The 26,657-nt window shown below is 43.6% G+C and overlaps 1 protein-coding gene across 5 annotated transcripts in view; it reads left to right on the top strand.

Annotated features, from left to right (window-relative positions):
• The window catches only part of IDE (insulin degrading enzyme), a 110,890-nt gene that overhangs the window by 17,142 nt on the left and 67,091 nt on the right, over positions 1 to 26,657 (top strand). For all 5 annotated transcript variants that reach the window (XM_073555863.1, XM_073555864.1, XM_073555862.1 and 2 more), the window contains exons 2-4: positions 18,262 to 18,446; positions 20,881 to 21,088; positions 23,036 to 23,205. In XM_073555863.1, coding sequence (XP_073411964.1) covers positions 18,287 to 18,446; positions 20,881 to 21,088; positions 23,036 to 23,205 — 538 coding nt within the window. In that variant the 5' untranslated portion in view covers positions 18,262 to 18,286. The remainder of the gene's footprint in view (positions 1 to 18,261; positions 18,447 to 20,880; positions 21,089 to 23,035; positions 23,206 to 26,657) is intronic.

The following is a 26,657-nucleotide window of genomic DNA, read 5'->3' on the forward strand; positions in this document are numbered from 1 at the left end:
TTTTCACAATTTAAAAAAAAATTAAACAAAGAAATAACATTCTTTTTTGCTGCAGTGCATTTCACACTTCCAGGCTGATCTACAGTCCAAATGTCACAATGCCAAGTTAATTCCAAATGTGTAAACCTGCTAAATCTGCAGGGGGTTGAATACTACTTGTAGGCACTGTACGTGTGTGTGTGTGTGTGTGTATAATAGTCCACAGGCCACATACGTGTGTGTGTGTGTATAATAGTCCACAGGCCACATACGTGTGTGTGTGTGTATAATAGTCCACAGGCCACATACGTGTGTGTGTGTGTATAATAGTCCACAGGCCACATACGTGTGTGTGTGTGTATAATAGTCCACAGGCCACATACGTGTGTGTGTATAATAGTCCACAGGCCACATACGTGTGTGTGTATAATAGTCCACAGGCCACATACTTGTGTGTGTGTGTGTATAATAGTCCACAGGCCACATACGTGTGTGTGTGTGTGTGTATAATAGTCCACAGGCCACATACGTGTGTGTGTGTGTGTATAATAGTCCACAGGCCACATACGTGTGTGTGTGTATAATAGTCCACAGGCCACATACGTGTGTGTGTGTGTGTGTGTGTATAATAGTCCACAGGCCACATACGTGTGTGTGTGTGTATAATAGTCCACAGGCCACATACGTGTGTGTGTGTGTGTGTGTATAATAGTCCACAGGCCACATACGTGTGTGTGTGTGTATAATAGTCCACAGGCCACATACGTGTGTGTGTGTATAATAGTCCACAGGCCACATACGTGTGTGTGTGTGTGTGTGTATAATAGTCCACAGGCCACATACGTGTGTGTGTATAATAGTCCACAGGCCACATACGTGTGTGTGTATAATAGTCCACAGGCCACATACGTGTGTGTGTGTATAATAGTCCACAGGCCACATACGTGTGTGTGTGTATAATAGTCCACAGGCCACATACGTGTGTGTGTGTATAATAGTCCACAGGCCACATACGTGTGTGTGTGTATAATAGTCCACAGGCCACATACGTGTGTGTGTGTGTGTGTATAATAGTCCACAGGCCACATACGTGTGTGTGTGTGTGTATAATAGTCCACAGGCCACATACGTGTGTGTGTGTGTATAATAGTCCACAGGCCACATACGTGTGTGTGTGTGTGTATAATAGTCCACAGGCCACATACGTGTGTGTGTGTATAATAGTCCACAGGCCACATACGTGTGTGTGTGTGTATAATAGTCCACAGGCCACATACGTGTGTGTGTGTGTATAATGGTCCAGAGGCCACATACAAGTTAACTTATTTCAGTTTTTCAATACAAAAAGTGAATCTCATATATAGAGTCATTACAGAGTGATCTATTTCACGTGTTTATTTCTGTTAATGTTGATGATTATGGCTTACAGCCAATGAAAACCCAAAAGTCATTATCTCAGTAAATTAGAATACATAATTTTCAAGCTGGTGTTATAATTTCAAAATACGAAATGTTGACCTACTGAAATGTATGTTCAGTAAATGCACTCAATACTTGGTCGGGGCTCCTTTTGCATCAATTACTGCATCAATGCGGCGTGGCATGGAGGCGATCAGCCTGTGGCACTGCTGAGGGATTATGGAAGCCCAGGTTGCTCTGATAGCCGCCTTCAGCTCATCTGCATTGTTGGGTCTGGTGTCTCTCATCTTCCTCCTGACAATACTCCATAGATTCTATATGGGGTTAGGGTCAGGTGAGTTTGCTGGCCAATCAAGCACAGTGATACTGTTGTTTGTAAACCAGGTACTGGTACTTTTGGCAGTGTGGACAGGTGCAAAGTCCTGCTGGAGAATGAAATTTCCATCTCCAAAAGCTTGTCGGCAGAGGGAAGCATGAAGGGCTCTAAAATCTCCTGGTAGACGGCTGCGCTGACTTTGGTCTTGATAAAACACAGTGGACCTACACCAGCAGATGACATGGCTCCCCAAACCATCAGTGATTGTGGAAACTTCACACTAGACCTCCAGCAGCTTGGATTGTGGCCTCTCCACTCTTCCTCCAGACTTTGGAACCTTGATTTCCAAATGAAATGCAAAATTTACTTTCATCTGAGAACAACACCTTGGATCACTGAGCAACAGTCCTGTTCTTTCTCTCCTTGCCCCAGGTAAGACACTTCTGGCGTTGTCTATTGGTCATGAGTGGCTTGACACAAGGAATGTGACACTTGTAGCCCATGTCCTGGATACGTCTGTGTGTGATGGCTCTTGAAGCAATGACTCCAGCAGCAGTCCACTCCTTGTGAATCTCCCCCAATTTTTTAAATGGCCTTTCTTTAACAATCCTTTCAAGGCTGCGATTATCCCGGTTCCTTCTGCACCTTTTTCTGCCACAGTTTTTCCTTCCACTCAACTCTCCATTAATATGCTTGCATACAGCACTCTGTGAACAGCCGGCTTCTTTAGCAATTACATTTTGTGGCTTACCCTCCTTGTGGAGTGTGCCAATGACGGCCTTCTGGACATCTGTCAAGTCAGCAGTCTTCCTCATGATTGTGGAGTCTACTGAAACAGAGTAAGAGACCTTTTTAAAAGCTTAGGAGCCTTTTAGGTGTTTTTGTTAATTATCCTAATTTACTGAGATAATGACTTTTGGGTTTTCATTGGCTGTAAGTCTACCGTTACACTTATCGATGCACCAGCGATCCCTTCAACGATATGGATCGCTGGTGCATCGCTAAGTGGTCGCTAGTGAGCTGCCACACAGGCAGATCTCACAGGCAGAGTGTCTGCAGGACCTTTGTGACGTCAGTAGTCACGTGGTGGGATCTGGAGAGCAATGTGGACCAATTGGGAAAGGAATTTTTTTATAATTTTCTGCTTCTAAATTTTACCTTTTATCTTCATATAAACGCCTCTGCATATATTATTTCTATGTTCATGTTTTTAATCTATGGTCAATTTAGGGGGTAATACTAAGGATATCTCAGTGCAGACATATATAAAAAAATAAAGGGAACACTCAAATAACACATCCTAGATCTGAATGAATGAAATATTCTCATTTCAACTTTGTGCAGAACAAAATATTCATGTGCTGACAACAAAATCACACAAAAATCATCAATGGAAATCGAATTTATTAACCAATGGAGGCCTGGATTTGGAGTCCCACACAAAATTACCCCTTCCTTGCCAATGATGGAATAGTACGTCATCAGTAAGGATCCCCTGCTTTGAGGTGGGCTCTGGCGGTGAGCCCACCTCAAAGTCGCGACATGTCAGCTGTTATAAACCTCCTATGGAGGCTATTGAAGCATGCCAAAAGTAAAAAAAAACAAAAAACTAAAAGTTCAAATCACCCCCCCTTTCACCCCAATCAAAATAAAACAATAAAAAAAAAATAAAAAAATCACACATACACAAATTAGGTATCGCCGTGTTCAGAATCGCCCGATCTGTCCATAAAACAAAAGCATTAACCCGATCGCTAAATGGCTTAGCAAGAAAAAAATTCAAAACGCCAGAATTACCTTTTTTTTGGTCGCCACGACATTTCATTAAAATGCAATAACGGGCGATCAAAAGAACGTATGTGCACAAAAGTGGTATCATTAAAAACATCAGCCCGGCACTCATAAAATTAGCCCTCACTCGAACAAACTTGGAATTTTTTTTCATCACTTAGATAAAAGAGAACCTAGACATGTTTGGTGTCTATGAACTCGTAATGACTTGGAGAATCATAATGGCAGGTTAGATTTAGCATTTAGTGAACCTAGCAAAAAAACAAGCAACAAACAAGTGTGGGATTGCACTTCTTTGCAATTTCACCGCACTTGAAATTTTTTTCCCATTTTCAAGTACGCGACATGGTAAAACCAATGGTGTCGTTTAAAAGTGCAACTCGTCCCGAAAAAAAAAAAGCCCTCACATGGTCATATTGATGGAAAATTATAAAAGTTATGGCTCTGGAAAGAAGGGGAGTGAAAAACGAAAAATCGAAAAAAGCTCTCAGAGTTAAGGGGTTAAAGTGGAATGTAAAGTCCTTAAAACAAGTCAAAATGATGCTCAGTATTGTGTGTGGCCTCCACGTGCCTGTATGACCTCCGCACAACGCCTGGGCAAGATCCTGATGAGTATACCCGAAGAAAAATACTCCTAATGAGGCAGTGGATGGTCTCCTGACGGATCTCCTCCCAAACCTGGACTAAAGCATCCAACAACTCCTGGACAGTCTGTGGTGCAATGTAACGTTGGTGGATGGAGCGAGACATGATGTCCCAGATGTGCTCAATCGGATTCAGGTCTGGGGAACGGTCGGGCCAGTCCATAGCTTCAATGCCTTCATCTTGCAGGAACTGCTGACACACTCCAGCCACATGAGGTCTGGCATTGTCCTGCATTAGGAGGAACCCAGGGCCAACCGCACCAGCATATGGTCTCACAAGGGGTCAGGGGATCTCATCTCGGTACCTAATGGCAGTCAGGCTACCTGTGGCGAGCACATGGAGGGCTGTGTGGCCCTCCAAAGAAATGCCACCCCACACCATTACTGACCCATTGCCAAACCGGTCATGCTGAAGGATGCTGCAGGCAGCAGATCGCTCTCCACTGCATCTCCAGACTCTGTCACATGTGCTTATTGTGAACCTGCTTTCATCTGTGAAGAGCACAGGGCGCCAGTGGCAAATTTGCCAATCCTGGTGTTCTGTGGCAAATGCCAAGCGTCCTGCACAGTGTTTGGCTGTGAGCACAAGCCCCATCTGTGGACGTCGGGTACTCAGAACATCCTCATGGAGTGGATTTCTAACCGTTTGTGCAGACACATGCACATTTGTGGCCTGCTGGAGGTCATTTTGCAGGGGTCTGGCAGTGTTCCTCCTTGCACAAAGGTGGAGGTAGCGGTCCTGCTGCTGGGTTGTTGCCCTCCTACGGCACCCTCCACGTCTGCTGGTGTACTGGCCTGTCTCCTGGTAGCGCCTCCAGCTTCTGGACACTACGCTGACACACAGCAAACCTTCTTGCCACAGCTAGGATTGATGTGCCATCCTGGATGAGCTGCACTACCTGGGCCACTTGTGTGGGATGTAGAGTCCGTCTCATGCTACCACGAGTGTGAAAGCACAACCGACATTCAAAAGTGACCAAAACATCAGCCAGAAAGCATTGGTACTGAGATGTGGTCTGTGGTCCCCACCTGCAGAACCACTCCTTTATTGAGGCTGTCTTGATAATTGCCAATAATTTCCATCTGCTGTCTATTCCATTTGCACAGTGTCATGCTCGCGCCTTGGCTGAATGGCGCGAGCCGGGGGTTGTGGCCCCACTGTGCCACAGACCAGACTACCCTGGAAGGGGCGTGACTGCGACAGCTACCTTGGTCTTCACTGGAGCCTCTGATGGTGAGGTCAGGCTTGTGCGGCAGGTAGCTGCCGGGTGCCACTCCAGGGTGGTGTCTGGCTGTGGCTGCTGATCCCACTCGGGAACAGGACACCTGGACAGGTGCGAGTGACAAGCAGGCTGAGACACTGGGCAAGCAGGCACGGCTTGGTACACTGGCAGGCAGGCACAGCTTGGAGACACTGCTTGGAGACACTGGGCAAACGGGCACGGCTTGGAGACACTGGGCAAGCGGACACGGCTTGGAGACACAGGGCAAGCAGGAGTGGTATATGAGAGAACCGGTTTGGACCTGTTCACACAGGAGATGCAGGTATGGATCTAGGCAGGAAGGTGTGGTATATGAGAGAACAGGTTTGGACCTGTTCACACAGGAGATGCAGGTATGGATATAAGCAGGAAGGTGTGGTATATGAGAGAACAGGTTTGGACCTGTTCACACAGGAGATGTAGGTAGGCAGAGCCGCAGGAGTGCGGAGCAGGCAGAGCCGCAGGAGTGCGGAGCAGGCAGAGCCGCAGGAGTGCGGGGCAGGCAGAGCCGCAGGAGTGCGGGGCAGGCAGAGCCGCAGGAGTGCGGGGCAGGCAGAGCCGCAGGAGTGCGGGGCAGGCAGAGCCGCAGGAGTGCGGGGCAGGCAGAGCCGCAGGAGTGCGGGGCAGGCAGAGCCGCAGGAGTGCGGGGCAGGCAGAGCCGCAGGAGTGCGGGGCAGGCAGAGCGGCTAGGGAGCCGTGCAGATGCACAGATAAAGAGGACACAAGGAAAGACACGGCAGGGAAGGAACCACAAACAAGGAGACTGACAGACAGAGGTAAGACTGAGTTCAGACAGAGGCACAGGGACAAAGACTCAGGGGCCAGGATATTCAGCCTCCCGGCAGGCAGACAGGGTACAAAGCAAGACTAGAGAATCCTCCAGAGAAGGAGACAAACAGAACAGGGCCTGGCTAGCTCAGCAGCGGAATACTAACTGAGTATAGACATTGCTCAGGCAATGTTTCAGTGGGAGTGGCGAAACTAAATAGTCAAGGGCTCCAGGTGGTTGGTCAGGGACAGATTACACAGGTGCACCCAGACCGCATAAGAACCAGAGAGTTCAGGCGCCGCCCCCCTATACACACAGTCAGGAAACATGGAGAGCAAGCAGGAAAACAAGAGGCATAGCACATGGAGCTCAGGGCTGGCAACAGACAGATTTCACAGCATGGTTTGAAGGAGAAAGTAAGTTGGTGCGCTGGGGATGGGAGGCCATGCAGTGATGCCAGCAGGGTTGTTACACACAGCAGCATGTGAAATTGATTGTCAATCAGTTTTTGATCCTAAGTGGACAGTTTGATTTCACAGAAGTTTGATTTACTTGGAGTTATATTCTGTTTAAGTGTTCCCTTTATTTTTTTGAGCAGTGTATGTGTATATATATATATATATATATATATATATATATATATATATATATATATATATATATATATATGTGTGTTTTTGTGGGTTTCGTTTGGGTTCTCTGGTTTCCTCCCACACTCCAAGACATACTGATGGAGAATTTAGATTGTGAGCCCCAATGGGATCATAGAATCATAGAATCGTAGAGTTGGAAGGGACCTCCTGGGACATCTGGTCCCCTGCTCAAAGCAGGATTCGCTAAATCATCCCAGTCAGATGTCTGTCCAGCCTCTGTTTGAAGACTTCCATTGAAGGAGAACTCACCACTTCTCGTGGCAGCCTGTTCCACTCATTGATCACTCTAACTGTCAAAAAGTTTTTTCTTATATCTAATCTGTGTCTCCTCCCATTCAGTTTCATCCCATTGCTTCTAGTCTTTCCTTGTGCAAATGAGAATAAAGTTGATCCTTCTACAATGTGACAGCCCTTTAGATATTTGTAGACAGCTATTAAGTCTCCTCTCGGTCTTCTCTTTTGCAAACTAAACATTCCCAAATCCTGCAACCTTTCCTCATAAGACAGGGTTTGCAGACCGGTCACCATTCTGGTCACTCTTTTCTGAACTTGCTCCAGTTTGTTGATGTCTTTTTTAAAATGTGGTGCCCAAAACTGGACACAATATTCCAGATGAGGTCTGACCAAAGAGGAGTAGAGGGAAATAATGACTTCACGTGATCTAGACTGTATGCTTCTGTTAATACATCCTAGAATTGCATTTGCCTTTTTTGCTGCTGCATCACACTGTTGACTCATATTCAGTCTGTGATCTATTAGTATACCCAAGTCTTTTTCACATGTGCTGTTGCTTAGCCCAATTCCTCCCATTCTGTATATGCTTTTTTCATTTTTATTGCCCAGATGTAGTACTTTGCATTTTTCCCTGTTAAAAACCATTTTGTTAGCTGCTGCCCACTGCTCCAGTTTATTTATATCTTTTTGAATCCTCTCTCTCTCTTCTCTAGTATTAGCTATCCCTCCTAGCTTTGTGTCATCAGCAAATTTAATCAGTTTACCCTCAATTCCTTCATCTAAATCGTTGATAAAGATGTTGAACAATACAGGGCCCAGGACAGCGCCCTGTGGTACCCCACTTGAGACATTCTTCCAACTGGATGTGCAGCCATTTACGACCACTCTTTGGGTCCGATCACTAAGCCAGTTAGGCCACCTAACAGTTGCCTTGTCCATTCCATACCTAGTCACTTTTTCAATAAGGATTTTGTGAGATACTTTGTCAAATGCTTTGCTGAAGTCAAGATATACTATATCTACAGCATTTCCCTGATCCACTCAATCAGTGATTCTGTCATAGAAGGAAATTAAATTAGTCTGGCATGACTTATTAGTTACAAACCCATGCTGACTCTGTTTAATCACTTCATTCTTATCCAGGTACGTACATACATGTTTAATAATTTGTTCAAAGATCCTTCCTGGTATAGTCAGACTCACCGGCCTATAGTTGCCTGGGTCCACCTTCTTCCCCTTTTTGAAGATAGGAACAACATTTGCTCTTCTCCAGTCTTCTGGGACTTCTCCTGTTCTCCAGGAATTTTCAAAGATTATGGAGAGGGGTTCAAAAATTTCTTCTGCTATCTCCTTCAGTACTCTGGGGTGTAATTCATCTGGACCTGGAGACTTGAATTCATTTAGGTTAGCTAAGTGTTTCCTCACTATCTTTCTGTTTATAGATATCCTGGATTCTTCTATTTCCTTAATAGGACAGTGAAGAACAGTTGATGTTGCATTTCCTTTCTGAGAGAAAACAGATGCAAAATAGGAATTTAAAAGTTCGGCCTTCTCAACATCCTGTCTTACCATTTCATCATTTTCATCCTGTAAAATTCCTATAGCATCTTTGACTTTTCTTTTACTTTTGACATATCCCCAAAATCCTTTAATATTGCTTTTGACGTCTCTTGCAAGCTTCAATTCATTGTCAGCTTTAGTAATCTGATTCGTGCCCTGCAGGTTCTGCAGACAGCATTATATTCTTCTTTAGATATGCCTCCCTCTTTCCATTTTATAAACATTTTTTTTCTTCCTTTTTAGCATGTGCCTAAGTTCTGTGTTCATCCATCCTGGTTTCCTTAAATGCTTCCTATTCTTCCCTCTTTTCGGAATTGTTAATAATTGTGCTTTGAGAATTTCATTTTTCAAGATTTCCCATCCTTCCTGGACATTTTTGTCTTTAAGGATATCCAGCCATTGGATCCCTCCAATTCTCTTTCTGAATCCCTTAAAATCTGCCTTTCTGAAATCTAACCTTGACGTCTGAGTCTTCACAGGTCTTCCTCCTCTAGTTATCCAAAATTCTAAAATAGCATGGTCGCTACCTCCTAGGGTCCCAGCCACTTTTACCTCCTCAACCATTTGCTCCCTGTTTATAAGGATTAGATCCATGTAGCAGTTCCCCTTGTTTTCTCCCCTCCCTTTTGGAAGATAAAGTTGTCAGCAACAGAGGATAAGAATTTCCTTGACCTGTTAGTTTTGCCTGAGAGAGATTCCCAACAAATGCCTGGATAGTTGAAATCTCACATGACAACTATGTCATATTTTTTGGAGAACTTGGTTATTTGATGCATAAAGAGTTCATCCATATCTTCAGCTTGCACAGGCGGCCTGTAGTAAATGCCTACAATGGTGTCCTTTCCATTGTTCTGTCCTTGTATTCTTACCCAAACAGTTTCCACAGAACTCCCAGTCTCTGAAGCTTCAATCTCTGTGCAGATATACGCGTTTCGAACATACAATGCGACACCCCCTCCTCGTTTATCAAGTCTGTTTCTTGCAAATACCGTAAGTTGTATCCTTCTAGTCTTGTATTCCAATCATGTGCATCGTCCCACCAAGTTTCAGTGATTCCAATGACATCATATTTCTTTTCCTGTGTTAGTAGTTCCAGTTCTCCTTGTTTGTTGCCCATGCTTTGGGCATTAGTATAGAAACATTTTCTCTTTCTCCAATATTTTTATTATTTAGATTTTTTTTTTTGTCTTTGTTCTTCCTTTCCACTTCAAATAGCAGAGTTCTCAATAGCATTTGTCAGGTGTATGGCTTTTTCTGGCCTTGTGCTTCCCTTCCCACATTGTTCTATTTCCTTCCCAAATTGTTCTTTGTGGGCCTCCACCATTTTTAGAGTGGTAGGCAGCTACTCAGAAGAGCCCATGGCTGCTGTTCTTTGGCACAAGGTTAGAGGAGGCTGGGTTTTTATAAAGTTGGGAAATTTGCATCACCTGGCCTTTCCTAATGATGATGTTGAATAAGCCATAACCCTAACAGGCTAATTAAGGTCTGAAACCTTGGTCAAAAAGTCATCTGAGCACACAAATGTCCAAAGGTGCCCAAAAAATTGCATCTGCTCATTTTCTTTTATAATTTTTAAAATGTTAAAAAAAAAAATTTCCCCCCTAAACTACAAAGAAAATGCGGGACTTTATGCCTATCAGAAATCATTTCCTCTTCAACTTGCTTAACTGTTCGCAATAACAGTAATTTTGACCAGAGGTGAACTTTTACATGCCACTGTATATAGTGCAGAGTGCTTGCATATTTATATAATAGTCCAGAGACGGTGTTATAATAGCGCAATCATGTATATAATGATCTGGAGATCTTAAAGAGAAGCTGTCAGCAGGTTGTTGCTATGTAATTTGAGGACAGCAGGAGATGGAGGCTGAGACATAGAATTCAAGAATGTCTCGTCAGTTCGTGCTGTTTACTAACCGAAGGATTTATCACTAAGGCCTCTTTCACACTTCCGTTTTTTACAATCAGTCACAATCCGCCAGGTTTTGAAAAAACGGATCCGTTTTTTTCCCCATTGACTTCCATTATTGGCGGATTGTGACGGATTGCCGTCCGTTGCATCCGTTTTTTTTGCGGATCCGCCAAAAGTTCCTGTCCGTCCCCATCCTCAAAGATTTCAAAACGGAGCTTGCATTGTTTTTTTCTGTGGCGGATCCTCCAGACACTCATTTAACCCGAAATTCTTTCTGGGTGCCGGAAAAAAAACAAAAAAACTCTGTCTCTCTCTCTCTGTCTCTCTCTGTCTCTCTCTGTCTCTCCTTTTCCAGGCTGCGATTCCTTTAAAATTCTTCATTTGTCGGATCCGTCAAAAAAACGGACAGGTGCCATCCGTTGTCATCAGTACTAAAACGGATCCGCCATTCGTCCTTTCGGCGGATCTTGACTGATGCAAATAACTGAAGTGTGAAAGAGGCCTAAGAGATCAACATTGCCGAACTACACTATTCTGGCAATTTCCCTGTCACCTGTGATAAGCAGCTCATTGTCTTTGGACTTTGTACACAGAGAGCATTGTGTGGGTGGGTTTATCTGGGATGTGGGTGGGGTCAGCTTTCTCAGCTCTGCTTCTTTCGAAATCTAAATGCTGATTTGTGTCAGAACGGCTGCACTCAGCAAATTAAGTGATACATTGTTGGATTCCGCTTCTCTTTTCCTACATTATGCTACTCTCAGGTGAGGTAGCAAAAATCTGCTGACAGATTCCCTTTAAATATACAGTATGTATAATAGTCCAGAGCCATGTTATAATAGTCCAATCATGTGTATGGATATTATGGTCCGGTCTGAGCACTCATTATGTACAATATACCAGACCTTGTATTACTTGTATAATGGTGCAGCATTGTATAGTGTCCCCTCCATGTTTGTTGTTGCTTGGTGCCTCTGACCTCATGTGACAGGCGGCAGTGCTTCAGCAGAGCACTGAGCCTCCGCTGCACTCATGATGGAGTACGCCATGATTACTTTGGGTTCAGTAGGCTGCCATACACAAACGTTCATCGGACGTATTGGATTTCTTTTTTCTTTTTCAGTCTATTTTTAATTTGCTCAAAAAAATCCAATATCATTCAGTCTTTTGGACGATTAAGTTTGTTGCTCGGCTGTTTGCAATCCAGCCATTGTGCATTATGGTTGAATTCTGGTCAACACTTATCTAACTTCTTTAGGGGCCGTAAATCTTTCATTCGAAGGGTCAGTGACTGTACTGTCACCAGATAGTGTTATGTACATGGGGAGGATGTATGGAGCCTAAGTGATTGTGGTCTGATCGCGCTGATTTCGGCACTTTTCAGTAGATTTTACAGAAAATGCTTCAGCGTTTTTCTCCCATGGAAAGTCAATGTGATCTGTTGTGCCCCAGTAGTAAATATCCTATGCTGGATCTGACTGCTGTAATGTTGCATGGACATGCACACCCATTACAGGCTATGGGGATGGTCACATGTCTGTCTTTTTTTGTTTGTTTTTGCTTTCCGGCAGCACAAATGAAAAGTGCAAATACAAGTCTATGGGTGCGGATGTTATTTCCTTATATATCCTTGTATATCATCATTACAATACAGTAATATATGGCAGAATTGACCCCTGTAGGAGAATTCAATCATGGCAGCTGCATATCAATGTTAAGTTGAAAATATAAAAGGGCAAAATTACAATCAAACAGATTCGTCCTGGACGAAGCACTTCATAGCGAGACGCGTGTCGGTTGTGGTGGGTCCCCATCTTATAAGGTATAGTACCTTTTACCATTTAAAACTATTTGTACTCCTCTGGATATCCTTTCCCTTATACACAATTGGTAATTCTGAATTGTATCTTTAGCAATCTGTTTGATTGTAATTTTGCTCTGTTCTTTTTTCAACTTAACATTTGCCGTTCTTGTATAAAAATGCCATTTAACCATTGGTCTATTGATTGATTTCTCCTACAGGGCAATTCTGCCATATATTACCTTATTGTAACGATTGATATGCAGCTGCTAGACTTGTATTAATATGCTATCAAATGACTGCTGATTATTGTCTATATTGTGTTTCTTTATAGTGGCCAATTGTTGCACTTTAGATTCGGTTTTCCTTTGGAATTGATATATATGCACAGGAGGTTCTACATTAGTATGATAATTGATTGAGTACTTTTTCATACATTGTCTGGGTTTTCCCATCTTTTTCCTGTTTACCTGTGGTGCTTTCTTCTCAATTATTTTACTTGCTGCATTTATGTGTGGTTTTTAATGTATTGAATAAAAACTATTTTTTTTTTTTATCTATTTACACCCTGGCTTTTATTGTAAAGTCCTTATTGGTGCCTCTATTTTTACCACTTAATTAAAAAAAAATCTTTATACATGTTTGGTATCTGCATACTTGTACTGACCCAGAGAATCCTATTCCCAGATCACTTTTACCATATAACGAATGTGGTAAATTAAATAAAACATTGTAGTATTGCACTATTTTTTGCAATTTCACCGCACTTGGAATTTTCTCCCCATTTTCCAGTACACTGTATGGTAAAATCAATTGTGTAATTTAAAAGTACAACTCGTCCCGCAAGCAAGCCCTCATATGGCTACAAAAACAAGTTATGGCTTTGGTAAGAAGGAGAGGAAAAAAAAAAAGGAAAATTGCAAGCTCTTAATGGAGTTAAGTGATTTGCAAAATTTCATAAATTTCCATGCAAAAATCATACATAAATTTCTAAAACCTGTTAGTAGCATAACATTACAACTAAGGAAAACAAAAACCTCACAGGAATTCAGCTGTTTTTAGACAAAGCTAGGTAATAAGTTACCGTATATGTACCCCAGAATGGGGTCACGGATGATTACAGCTCGTCACACACACAAAGCTCTAACGGTGTGTGCACACGCTGCGGATTCTGCTGCGGATCCACAGCGGTTTTGGCTTTGATAAGCCAAACCTCCGACTCCTCAATTTCTCCGACTCCACACTACTGAGCCTGTACATAAAATGCGGCACAGATTCATCTCCTACTACAACTCCACAGCCCTGCCTCACTACTGAGCATGTACATAAAGAGCAGCACAGATTCATCTCCACTACTACTCCACAGCACTGCCTCACTACTGAGCATGTACATACAGAGCAGCACAGTCATCTCCACTACAACTCCACAGCCCTGATCACTGCTGAGCATGTACTGTACATACAGAGCAGCACAGATTAATCTCCACTACTACTCCACAGCCCTGATCACTGCTGAGCATGTACATACAGAGCAGCACAGATTCCTCCCCACTACTACTCCACAGCCCTGATCACTGCTGAGCATGTACATAAAGGGCAGCACAGATTCATCTCCACTACGACTCCACAGCCCTGCCTCACTATGGAGCATGTGCATAAAGTGCAGCACAGATTCATCTCCACTACTACTCCACAGCCCAGCCTCACTACTGAGCATGTACATAAAGTGCAGCACAGATTCATCTCCACTACTACTCCACAGCCCTGCCTCACTACTGAGCATGTACATAAAGTGCAGCACAGATTCATCTCCACTACTACTCCACAGCCCTGCCTCACTACTGAGCATGTACATAAAGTGCAGCACAGATTCATCTCCACTACTACTCCACAGCCCTGCCTCACTACTGAGCATGTACATAAAGTGCAGCACAGATTCATCTCCACTACTACTGCACAGCCCTGCCTCACTACTGAGCATGTACATAAAGGGCAGCACAGATTCATCTCCACTACTACTGCACAGCCCAGCCTCACTACTGAGCATGTACATAAAGTGCAGCACAGATTCATCTCCACTACTACTCCACAGCCCTGCCTCACTACTGAGCATGTACATAAAGGGCAGCACAGATTCATCTCCACTACTACTCCACAGCCCTGCCTCACTACTGAGCATGTACATAAAGTGCAGCACAAATTCATCTCCACTACTACTCCACAGCCCTGCCTCACTACTGAGCATGTACATAAAGTGCAGCACAGATTCATCTCCACTACTACTGCACAGCCCTGCCTCACTACTGAGCATGTACATAAAGGGCAGCACAGATTCATCTCCACTACTACTGCACAGCCCAGCCTCACTACTGAGCATGTGCATAAAGTGCAGCACAGATTCATCTCCACTACTACTGCACAGCCCTGCCTCACTACTGAGCATGTACATACAGAGCAGCACAGATTCATCTCCACTACTACTGCACAGCCCAGCCTCACTACTGAGCATGTACATAAAGTGCAGCACAGATTCATCTCCACTACTACTGCACAGCCCTGCCTCACTACTGAGCATGTACATACAGAGCAGCACAGATTCATCTCCACTACTACTGCACAGCCCTGCCTCACTACTGAGCATGTGCATAAAGTGCAGCACAGATTCATCTCCACTACTACTGCACAGCCCTGCCTCACTACTGAGCATGTACATAAAGTGCAGCACAGATTCCTCTCCACTACTACTCCACAGCCCTGCCTCACTACTGAGCATGTACATAAAGTGCAGCACAGATTCCTCTCCACTACTACTGCACAGCCCTGCCTCACTACTGAGCATGTGCATAAAGTGCAGCACAGATTCATCTCCACTACTACTGCACAGCCCAGCCTCACTACTGAGCATGTGCATAAAGTGCAGCACAGATTCATCTCCACTACTACTCCACAGCCCAGCCTCACTACTGAGCATGTACATAAAGTGCAGCACAGATTCATCTACACTAAAAGCCCAGATCCTTAGATCAGGAACAGAACAGACCTTTATAGGACATTTCATAACTTTCCCAAATTCTTATGAAGATATTTACAGCACATCCTGCATTGTACTGTTGTACCCAATGTATTATATATATTAGGAGTTGGTATATTTTATACCAAAATGGATACTGACACCACAACTCCAACTCCCCAGCCCTGGATTAAAGAAGTACTCCTCCTCCCCATCATCAACATTTTTATCCTCATAATATATTGCAGTCATTATATTATATAGCATTGTGTGCTTACAATTGCTCACTTTGCTCAGTATTTAAGGGGTTAAATGGCTATAGTTAGTGACCAACACTGATGATGGCTGATGCATGCAAGTTATCAGCTACAGAGTGCTGCTGGCAGCTGCTGGATGTCACCCTTCAGGGGATGCTGGTTTCTTATATCGCAGGTCAGTAAAAAAAAAAAAAATGTATTAACAATCTGATCAGACTGTATGAAGCCCACTGTCACGTGTCTTTGGACCTCAATGCTGTGATGTGACTGTGCACCAGCAGGGCGGACGATCTGGTGCCTCACTGCATCCAAGCCGAGAGGCTGAGTCCCCATGACTCCAGGCCACAGCACCCCACAGTCACAAAACCACAGCAACAATGGCCATCACACAGCACCAGGGGTTTAGATGTACAAAAAAGGCTAGGGAGCCACTGAGAAGTTTGCCGTGATGTGGCTTCATACAGTTCAATCAGAATCTTAAAGTATCATTCAGAATAACAGCGCCGACCTGACACTGTCTGTAGGTTACTGTGCACAATCCTGCTGACAGGTTCCCTGTAAGCTAAGAACCTCATGTTCAGTTTAGTAAATGTTTGCCCAGCGGCATCAGATCACTGTATGATTTGTGGCTGTGCGGTCCTTGTCGTTTTTTTCTACAGTTGTCCCATGGCATGTTATGTACCGGGCAGGGCTCGCTGTGTACCGTATTCTTACAAGGTTCTTCGCTGTCCTGAGCTTTTCATAAAACAGATGGCTGATCACTTCCATTCTCGCTCAGTTTAGAGTAATGGTGGTGTATAATGGGGAATTGTCATTATTTACTGTTTGTCCTATGCTGCAGAGTTGTTTTTTTCATGGTCTTCTAGATAAGTGACTTTTGGTTGCAAACTGCTTATTAGATATTTCTGACTGAGATTTGTCTAGGTTGCAATGATTCTCCTAATAACATTCTGTTGTCCTTATTTACAGGAGCCGGTAGTTTGCCTGTGATCACTGATGATCAGCAATATAGTTAGTTCACCAGGGTATTTACTTACTGTATGTTGCACAGGTTTCAGATGTTATGGGATGTGCTTAAAAGATGGGGGAAAAAACGATTTGTACGATCACTAACTTCTGAAAGCCTCCTACTACTGCAGCTAGCACATCGCTGTGTACGCTGGGCAGTGTTCATACACAAGGTCGTTAAAGCATTTATTTCCATACTGTGTAGTGGCAGCTGCAGGCAGCGCATCAGTGGCAGCTGCAGGCAGCGCATCAGTGGCAGCGTCCGTTGTTGGACCCACACCAATCTGCTATGACCTAGAAGTCCTGGACAATACCACTAATGGGATTTTCTGGTTTCCTTCCCCGGCTGCAGCTTGAAAACACAAAATTACTTTATTTGCCCTCCCACAGCCCTTTGCTGAGTCTCACTGCTTCACTACAGTGTCTGTTACTGTTAGCAGCTCTAACATCACGTCAACAGCGCTGCAGGCAATCACAGAGCTCAGCGCGTGCTGGTGGCACAAGCAGCCCGCATCTGCTGAGATCACTGGTTGCAGCGCTGTCAATGTGCCATTAGTGCTGCAGACAGCAGAGCAACAGCAGATACCCGACACTAGACCTGGGGAGGGTGAGTAAGTCTCAGTTTCTAATTATTTATGACAAGCAGATGAGCCGTGGTTCAGACTTTCCCTCATGCCTTTCCAGTGGTCATTTTTGGAAAAGGGACCACTAAGGAATTAGGCTGCAGAACCAAAAATGAGGCCACTGACTGTACATCAGTAATGTGGTGTCCGTTTTAATTATTTAGGTGTCGGGTCACTTTAATTGGAAAGGGCGAGATGTGCAGGACCTGTGATTGGTGCGGTGGCTTAGTCGTTTAGTGCAGGTTCACTAAAGCCGAGCTTATTCATGACGGCTCCTGTGTATGTCAGGCCTGAGCTGGAGTAACCCTGTGTAATCTCGTCCTTCCTCCGCCTGTCTGTGTGGGGGTGCAGCGTGTTTACTCCGGGCTCGTGGTGTTATCATATGATACTTTTGCTGCGGGGTTGAATGGTTTCTGGCTCGTGTTCAGCATTAGTGACGGATTTCCCTTGGCTCAGAAACCTCAGAGAACTGTCCTTAAAAGTCTTTAGTTTTTTACACTAAATTTTTTACTTACTGCAAATCTACCGCTCACATAGGACATCACCCGTCACTCGTACATTGCCCCCTGAATAGTGTTCACAGCTTTATCTACCTATTTCAGTTCAAGCAAAACCAAAGTAAAAAACAATGTGTGTATATACCCTAATGAAAATAAGGGGGCCCAGAGACTCTGCCACCGTTCACACTAGGTAGGTTTTACCGCTAGTGTAGTTACTGTCTCAAATGGGTACACCTTGCCGTGGTGGGACAGCGTTATACTTTTTGATCAAAACAGTGTTTACCAAGTCCCCTATGTTATTTAATGCACTTGCTTTTTTTTATTTATTTTCATTAGGGTATATACACACATTGTTTTTTCCTTTTGGTTTTGCTTGCTTTTATGGCCAGTGTGAACATGCTTCTACATCATGTGTGTCATTCAAGTCTACTCCAGTTCAGTTTTTTGTGTTTCTATTTCAGTTCAAGAAGGACATGTATTTCATATTTACAATGTTTTTTTCTTTTTCTTATTTTTTTTCTTTCAGATTTCAGTCCAAAACCTACAGCAAAATGAATTCCCTTGCAGTCAAACGAGTTGTTGATAATATCGTCAAATCCCCAGAAGACAAGAGGGAATATCGGGGTATAGAGCTGGCCAATGGGATAAAAGCTCTACTTATAAGTGACCCCACCACCGACAAATCCTCCGCTGCTCTGGATGTTTACATAGGTACGGGCCTTCTGAAATACTGTTTTTTGCATTGCAAATGTCACATCCCACATTATTCAGAGCTTTCCTTTTGTCATGTCCCTATCAATGTATTTCCATTACTGGCGCACAGGCCATAGATCAGGGATGTCAAATGCAAATACACGGAGGGACAGAATTAAAAGCTTGGATGCAGTCACCTGTCGACCTTGATATTTATTAAGTTTGTTTTCATAAGAAAGCAAACGTAACGGCAATGTCCCATTTTAATAGGAATAATGTTATGTAAGAACATTAAAAAGCATATGGTCCAATAATCTAATTTACATATGTAATAAAGGGTAAAAAACCTTGAATAATAAAGTAAGTTGCCAACAAAAGTGCCCCCCCCCCCCCAAACACGGTAAGATACCCCAGCTTACCCTCAACACGTACAGTATGGTGACCCTCATCACAGTAGGATTCCCCATCAGTAATCCCCAAACGTCCATTCAGGATGCTAAGAGTTGAAAGTGCGATGCAGGGCTGGAAACCTGTCTCGGGCCGAGTATACTCACCCTGTGGCCAGATTTGGCCCATTGGCCAGAGTTTGACATGTGTCATAGAAGATGGATATTACTGAGACTGACCATGGCCTCTATAGGAATCCACACTTATGCAAGCCTCTTCTATGGATACCCTGTATATAGTAACACAGACTTATACCGACCATGACATCCCCGTTTACATTAATTTGTTCATGGTGTGATTTTTAAGACCTTTTCCACATCAAGCATTTTTTTTTTTTTTTTGTGCATGTAAAATTACAAAAAAACTTTGCAACAGTTATTAGTTGCAAATCTCGCTCCTCTTTTGTCCCATGTGGAGCTATGTCTTCATGATAACAGGCAGAAAACTAAATAGCAAGTGTGAACAGGTGCAAGCTGCCATGCCTGCATGTGCCGTCGTGTATTCTTCTACCTCTGGCTAGCCTACGACGTGTGTGTGTGTAAACCACTTCAAAAGTGACTTGTCTCCTATTAAGGCCTCTTTTACACTTAGGCTGGTTTCACATTCGCGCATTTTACATGCAGCGCACGGAGCCGCTAAGCCCCGCCCCCTGCCCGCCCCATCCGGTCATCGCTTCCTACTATCGCACACTGCTGCATGCTATCTGTGCACTCTATCTTTAGCATAGGGTGCACTGGTAGGATTTTGGCGTGCGCGGTGCACTTTTGAAGGTGCGCGCCGAACGCACCATATTGCATTTTGGCACGCTCGGCGCACCTTCAAAAGTGCGCAGCGCACGCAAAATCCTACCAGCGCACGGTCTGCACACCCTATGCTAAAGATAGGGTGCGCAGATCGCATGCAGCGGTGTGCGATAGTAGGAAGCGATGACTGGATGGGGCAGGGCTTAGCGGCGCCGTGCGCTGCCTGTAAAATGCGCGAATGTGAAACCAGCATTAGGGTGTGTGCACATGCTGCGGATTCTGCTGCGGTTCCGCTGCGGATTTGTCTGCTGCGGATCTGCAGCAGTTTTTGCTGCAGTATACAGTACCATAATATCCAATGGATATTAAAAACCGCAGTGCAGACGGTGCGGATTTTTCCGCGCGGATTCCGCTGCGGTTTGCCATCTACCCCATTGTGGAGATGAAAAACCGCAGGACAATCCGCAGGTAAAACTGCAGGTCTTTTGACCTGCAGATTTACCTGCGGATTTTACAAAATCTGCGCGGCCAAATCCGCACCCCAATCCGCAGCGTGTGCACATACCCTCACCGTGTTTTTGTGGGCTGTCTTTGCGGCCCCAACAGATTTCTATGGGGCCCCAAAAACGGCCCGCAAAAATTTGTCAGTGCGCTGTATGGCCTTGAGGGCCGTATTTACGGCCGTGAAAAAATATCGAGCTTGCTCTATATTTTCCACGGCTTGCAGACACGGCCCCCATTTAAATCAATGGTGCCGCAAAAACAACGGTAGCTTGTTTTTGCAGTACACCGTATTTGCGGACCGCCGTATGTTTTCCCCCAATTGTCAAAACCGGGAAAAACTGCGATCCAAGAAGGTTTTTTGTGGCCCGTTTTTTGCGGGAGACCGTGAAAATCATGGCAATACAGCCTGCAAAAAAAGTCTGCAAAAACCACCGGAAGTGTAAAAGAACCCTTAAGCGGATCCCACCAGGAATCCATGGATTCCACCAGGTAGTCACCACAGAAACGAGATTTGGTAGCGGGTTTATCCCATGGATTTCACCAGTGCATATGACGGGCATAAATTCTTTATGGACGTATCTCGGGACTAATAGATTACACCACTCTGAATGTGTTTGCTGTCTGTTTACTACATATACAAGAGCTTCATTTTAATTTTTGATTGTAAGGTGAACGTTCCCTTTGAAATATTGTAGCTGTATTATAGGAATAAAGGCTTTATCTCTGCATACTGTGCTTTCTGCTGTCTTTCTTGGCAGGATCCCTGTCTGATCCAGACAACATACCAGGCCTTGCCCACTTTTGTGAGCACATGCTTTTCTTGGGCACGGAAAAGTACCCCAAAGAAAATGAGTACAGCCAGTTTCTCAGTGAACACGCAGGGAGCTCCAACGCCTTCACCAGTGGAGAACATACCAACTATTACTTTGATGTGTCCCATGAACACCTAGAGGGAGCATTGGACAGGTAAAGACCATATGATGGGCTTGTTTCCCAAAGACCTATTGGAAAGGACAAATATGGAGTGAAAAAAATATTTTTTTTTTTACTCCCATTTATTGAAGACAGATATAGCATACATATGTACATACACAAGAAAAAAACAAGGCGGAGAAATGGTAGGCTTTTAAAGTTGCCATTATTTTCATGTGTACTATTGATGTATTAAAAAAAAAAAAAAAAGTAAAACAATCAACTTTGTGATATATAATTTTAGAGAAATCTGCTTTTTTTTTCTTCTCCGAGACTAATCTTTCATTCTAAAAATTCCCAACTCACTAGTAAAATCTGTGTTCGGTGAAGTACAGAATTTCCCATTACCGTTGGTGCTCATAAAGTTCTATGGAGGGGAGGAGCTAGAGGCAGACACAGACCTTCTGCAGCACATTTTCCTGAAACTGTTCTCCATAGAACTTTATGTCCAACTGTCCTCTTCTATATCAGTAAAGTGAAAGCCTGCCTCCTGAATTGAATACTTACTCATCATTTGTCTGTTAAAATCTGTCTTTAGTGACTGAAAAAGCAGCTTTCTCTGATGGCAGGCTTGCTAGTCATCTAGTTATAATCTTCTGATAAAACAGGGATTTTATAACGCCTAAACTAAGCAACCCAGTAAATGACACATGGTTGGAATCTGAGTCTCTGCTCTCAAATCGTACTACTCAAGGATAACATGGCAAAAACCTTCTCATAGATTTTATTTTTTTAAAGCGAATCTGGCATGTTTTTTGTATCCTACGTGAGCACAGAATGATGTAGGCAAAGAGACCCTGAATCCAACTATGTATCACTTAGTTTACTGGGTGCTGCGGTTTTGATACAGTGTTTAGATTTATCGTGACTCAGAGCTGAGGAAGCTAACCCTGTCCACACCAGGCTCTGCATGTACAGTGTCCACAGACAGTGAGCTGCTTATCACAGGAGGGGTGGAGTCAGACCTGAGCTCACGTGCTGTTGTGTCTGGCAATTATACGTTCCTGGTGCTAATACAGTCATTGCAAGTAAACAAAACCACTGCTTCATTAGAGAGGCATTGCTGAAATCTGTCTTAACCCCTACCTTATGGTGTCTTCAGATTACATAGCAAAAAACTGCTGATAGATTCCTTTCAAATGAAAAATAGTGTGTTCTTGGGGCATGTAACATTATGAAGATGTTGAAAATGAAAAAAGATGGCTAATTTAAGGCACCAAGATCCAGCATTAGAGTGTGTTCACACTACCTGCCTGTGTCCTCTTAATTAGCCTCGCAGGAAATCTTCTGGGTGGTGCAGTGCATGTAATGAATCATAAGACATGGAAAGAAATGCAGCACTCGCCCCATCCTGGGGAACATGGTAACATGCGGTGGTGCAGGTGTCAGGGCTGTGATTCATAAGAATAGGAGACCTGACGGACTCTGCACTTCTTTCTATTTCTTATGAAATATTATGAAGATGCTCTGAGCCCCAAGGCACACTGTCATCATTTGGCACTCAGGATTCCCCTGTATGCCCCGTGCATCTGACTGGTCATGTGATCCTCCTGAATGTGTTTTGAGTCCTTCCCGTCATGTGCCGACAAGTCTCATCCAGCTGTTCTCAATAGGAGATAATTGAGAAAAGTGAGGGAGTCTAATTGGCCCGTGGCCGCAAGTTGTCAAATCACGATCATGCAGTCACATAAGTGTCGATGTGCGCGGGGCGTACAGGGGAATCCTGACCATGTGCACATCGCACACATAGCAATTTGACTATCAAATGATTGCAGATTTTAACCAAGTGAGAAGAATTAAGAGTTGTCCGGTTTAAGACTAGAGTAGAGCGGTAAGGTGGAGCTTCTCTTAGACTAGGGAACATGCTGTTTTGATTTTTTTTTTTTTTTTCCTATTTATACAAGATGAATAATCATAGATTTTTATCCTCCCTTCTCTCAGGTTTTCACAGTTTTTCTTATGCCCTCTATTTGATGAGAGCTGTAAGGATCGGGAAGTGAACGCAGTGGATTCTGAGCATGAGAAGAATCTGATGAATGACGCTTGGAGACTCTTCCAGCTGGAGAAGGCTACGGGAGACCCCCAACACCCTTTTCATAAGTTTGGAACAGGTGCGCAACACATGAGTTTCCTATGGAGCCCTAACATTGATCAATGGGCCCTCATGGATAAACTCTTTCCTCCAGAATTCTGGCATAAAGCTTTTTTTAAATATTTTTTTGCACACTAAATAGTTGCTCATAAATATTGCATTTTATGATTTTTTTTTTTTTTGTTTTGCAACTGCACCACGAGCTTCTAGTAATGGACTGGAGTATGCTTCTTACTATGGCTCACCGCAGCTGAAAGATGCTCCAAATTCAGAGAGGCGTGCGCCAGGGCACCATGATGATTCAGCCCTAAAGTGTTTAGAAGGAAAGATTCAATCTTAAGGAAACTGGTTCACATTTTTATAGGATACTAGCTGAAGAGCCCGGCGCTGCCCGGGCATAGTAACTAACTGTGGTTAGTTATAGAAAATTATAATTATCCTCCATCCCATAGTCCCGTGCCCATATACCCATCATACATATCCACGATCCCATAGGCCCGTGCCTATATACCCATCATATATATCCTCCACCCCATAGTCGAGTGCCCATGTACCCATCACACATCCTCCATCCAATAGTCCCATGCCCATATACCCATCACACATCCTCCATCCCATAGTCCCATGCCCATATACCCATCATACATATTCGCCATCCCATAGTCGAGTGCCCATATACCCATCACACATCCTCCATCCCATAGTCCCGTGCCCATATAACCATCATACATATCCTCCATCCCATAGTCCCGTGCCCATATTCCATCATACATATCCGCCATCCCATAGTCCCGTGCCCATATACCCGTCATACATATCCTCCATCCCATAGTCCAGTGCCCATATACCATCACACATCCTCCATCCCATAGTCCCGTGCCCATATACCCATCATACATATCCGCCATCCCATAGTCAACCATTATGACATAATGAGCGGCGGGGCTGGAAAACCTATGATGACATCAGCGTCGCCATGGCAACCATTATGACATAATGAGGGGCGGGGCTTGATACGCACACACTTTTCCCCCATTATGTAGATAGGGGCAAAATTGTTTGGTGAATTGGAACGCACGGGGTTAAAATTTCGCCTCACAACATAGCCTATGACGCTCTCGGGGTCCAGACATGACACTGCCAAATTTTGTGGCTCTAGCTGCGACGGTGCGGATTCCAATCCCAGGCACTCAACTATGGGATGATGGATATGTATGATGGGTATATGGGCACGGGACTATGGGATGGAGGATAATTATAATTTGCTATAACTAACCACAGTTAGTTACTATGCCCGGGCAGCGCCGGGCTCTTCAGCTAATACATACATACATACATACATACATACATACATACAGGGCTGTGGAGTCGGTAAGCCAAACCTGTGACTCCGACTCCTCAATTTCCCTTATACCGACTCCGACTCCGACTCCCACACATATTGCTTATATTTAAGTGAAAAATTTATTGTAGTACAATGTGAACCTCAGACATTTAATCATTTTTATGATCCAATAATCAAGATATTTAGATAGAACAGAATATATATTGGTGTACTACCCGGTTTTCATTCTTTTTGGTACAGATACGATATGGATAGACAGATATGGATAAATGGATAGATAGAGCAGATTTCTAATCTGCTTTTGCTATTGAAAACATTATCTATGAGCTCAAAAACCTTTCAGGTGATGCAGTTTTTTAAAAAGATGATCAGCTTTTGCAGCTGAAAAACGTATCCTCAAAAAACACAGGAAAAACGCTGTGTGTGAATGTAGCCTTAGATCAGGAATATAACAGCCATTTATAGGACATTTCATAACTTTCCCAAACTCCTATGAAAAAATATTCAGCACATCCTGCATTGAATTACTGTACCCAATTTATTATATATTTTAGGAGTCTGAGTCGGTCCATTTTATACCGACTCCAACTCCGACTCCGACTCCACCAAAATGAGCACCGACTCCGACTCTGACTCCACGACTCCGACTCCGACTCCACAGCCCTGCATACATACATACATACATACATACATACACTTGAGCTTTATATATTAGATAATAAGAGCATGTTACTGTATCAAAATGTGAATCCACAATGCTACTTTCCAATCCCTGAAGATGGCAACCCCTATTCCTCTTCAAAAATGCAGTTTGTGTGACATTGTCGAATCTGCTGTGTGTGCACTAAAGTTAATCTAAATACTAAATTAGAGGAAAGCCAGCAAGATTCAGATTGCCGTCTCTCTGTGCTGGGCACTTCTTTAGATACTCATTTGCAGTTTATCTAGAGACATCCCTCAAATGATTACTGTTAGCAAATGTTACTACAGTTCTTTGACTGTCAGAAGATCTTTACTTTATTATAAGGATCCGGTAGAACAGGAATACAGTCATCATTTTCTTACTATTTTTTACAGTTCCCAACGTATTCAACAGTTTGCAACAGAAATCCTAACGTAAAACTGATTAAAATGTTGAAAGGTTCTTGCACAACTCCTACCTGCACAAAAAAGTTTGCAGCTGTTTGTGTTTTTACCCCCGCTCCACTGAATTTTTGAAATGTGGGCATAGCATAGTACCGCCTAAGAAATTCATAAATTGCCCCACAAATGATGGCATAAATTACAACAAATATAGTCCTGTCCACGTCTGTATTATATTTCTAGCGTACGGCCGCTAAAAGATGCAACCAAATTCATTAAGAGACAAACTCCTCTTAAGGAGGATCTTTCACCAAATTCTTCTTGTTGAACAGGACACGCAATATAATAGTGGACGCAGAGCGGAATAAAATTTTGCCTCTCCGTTGTGGAGATATTAAAAGTATTTGGCACCTAATGAGTTAACTCCCACTTTGATTTAAAAAAAATTTTTCACTGGGGGAGTGTACTTTTCATCCTATATGATTTTTGACCAATCGTAAGCAGGCAGCATCAAAGGAAAGAACACGCCCCCATCATAGCTTAGAAAATATTTCTCCGTGTGAGATGTATACAGTGGAGAAAGATGCACAGTACAATAATATATAAATAAATATATATATAAAATTATACACACCAATGTGCACACCTATATAAAAATATAATATGACTTTTATTGAAGAGACTAGCTGAAGAGCCCGGCGCTGCCTGGGCATAGTAACTAACTATGGTTAGTTATAACAAATTATAATATATATTTTACACTGAGTGTAGAGCCCCGCCCACTCCGCATAGCCACATTCACCCACATCATCTCGTCAGCCAGAGCTACCAGACTACTACCCTTAATATCCCACATCATCCCGTCACAGCCGCCGGACTACTACCCCTAATATCCTGCATCATCCCGTCAGCCAGAGCCACCGGACAACTACCACTAATATCCCACATCATCCCGTCACAGCTGCCAGACTACTACCCCTAATATCCCACATCATCCCGTCAGTTTGGGGTCAGAACCAGAACGCTAAGTGGAACGGTCCTAA

This window comes from Dendrobates tinctorius, unplaced genomic scaffold (assembly GCF_039654945.1).
Source record: "Dendrobates tinctorius isolate UK_male_01 unplaced genomic scaffold, ASM3965494v1 ptg000230l, whole genome shotgun sequence".
In the NCBI taxonomy this organism is placed as follows: domain Eukaryota; kingdom Metazoa; phylum Chordata; class Amphibia; order Anura; family Dendrobatidae; genus Dendrobates; species Dendrobates tinctorius.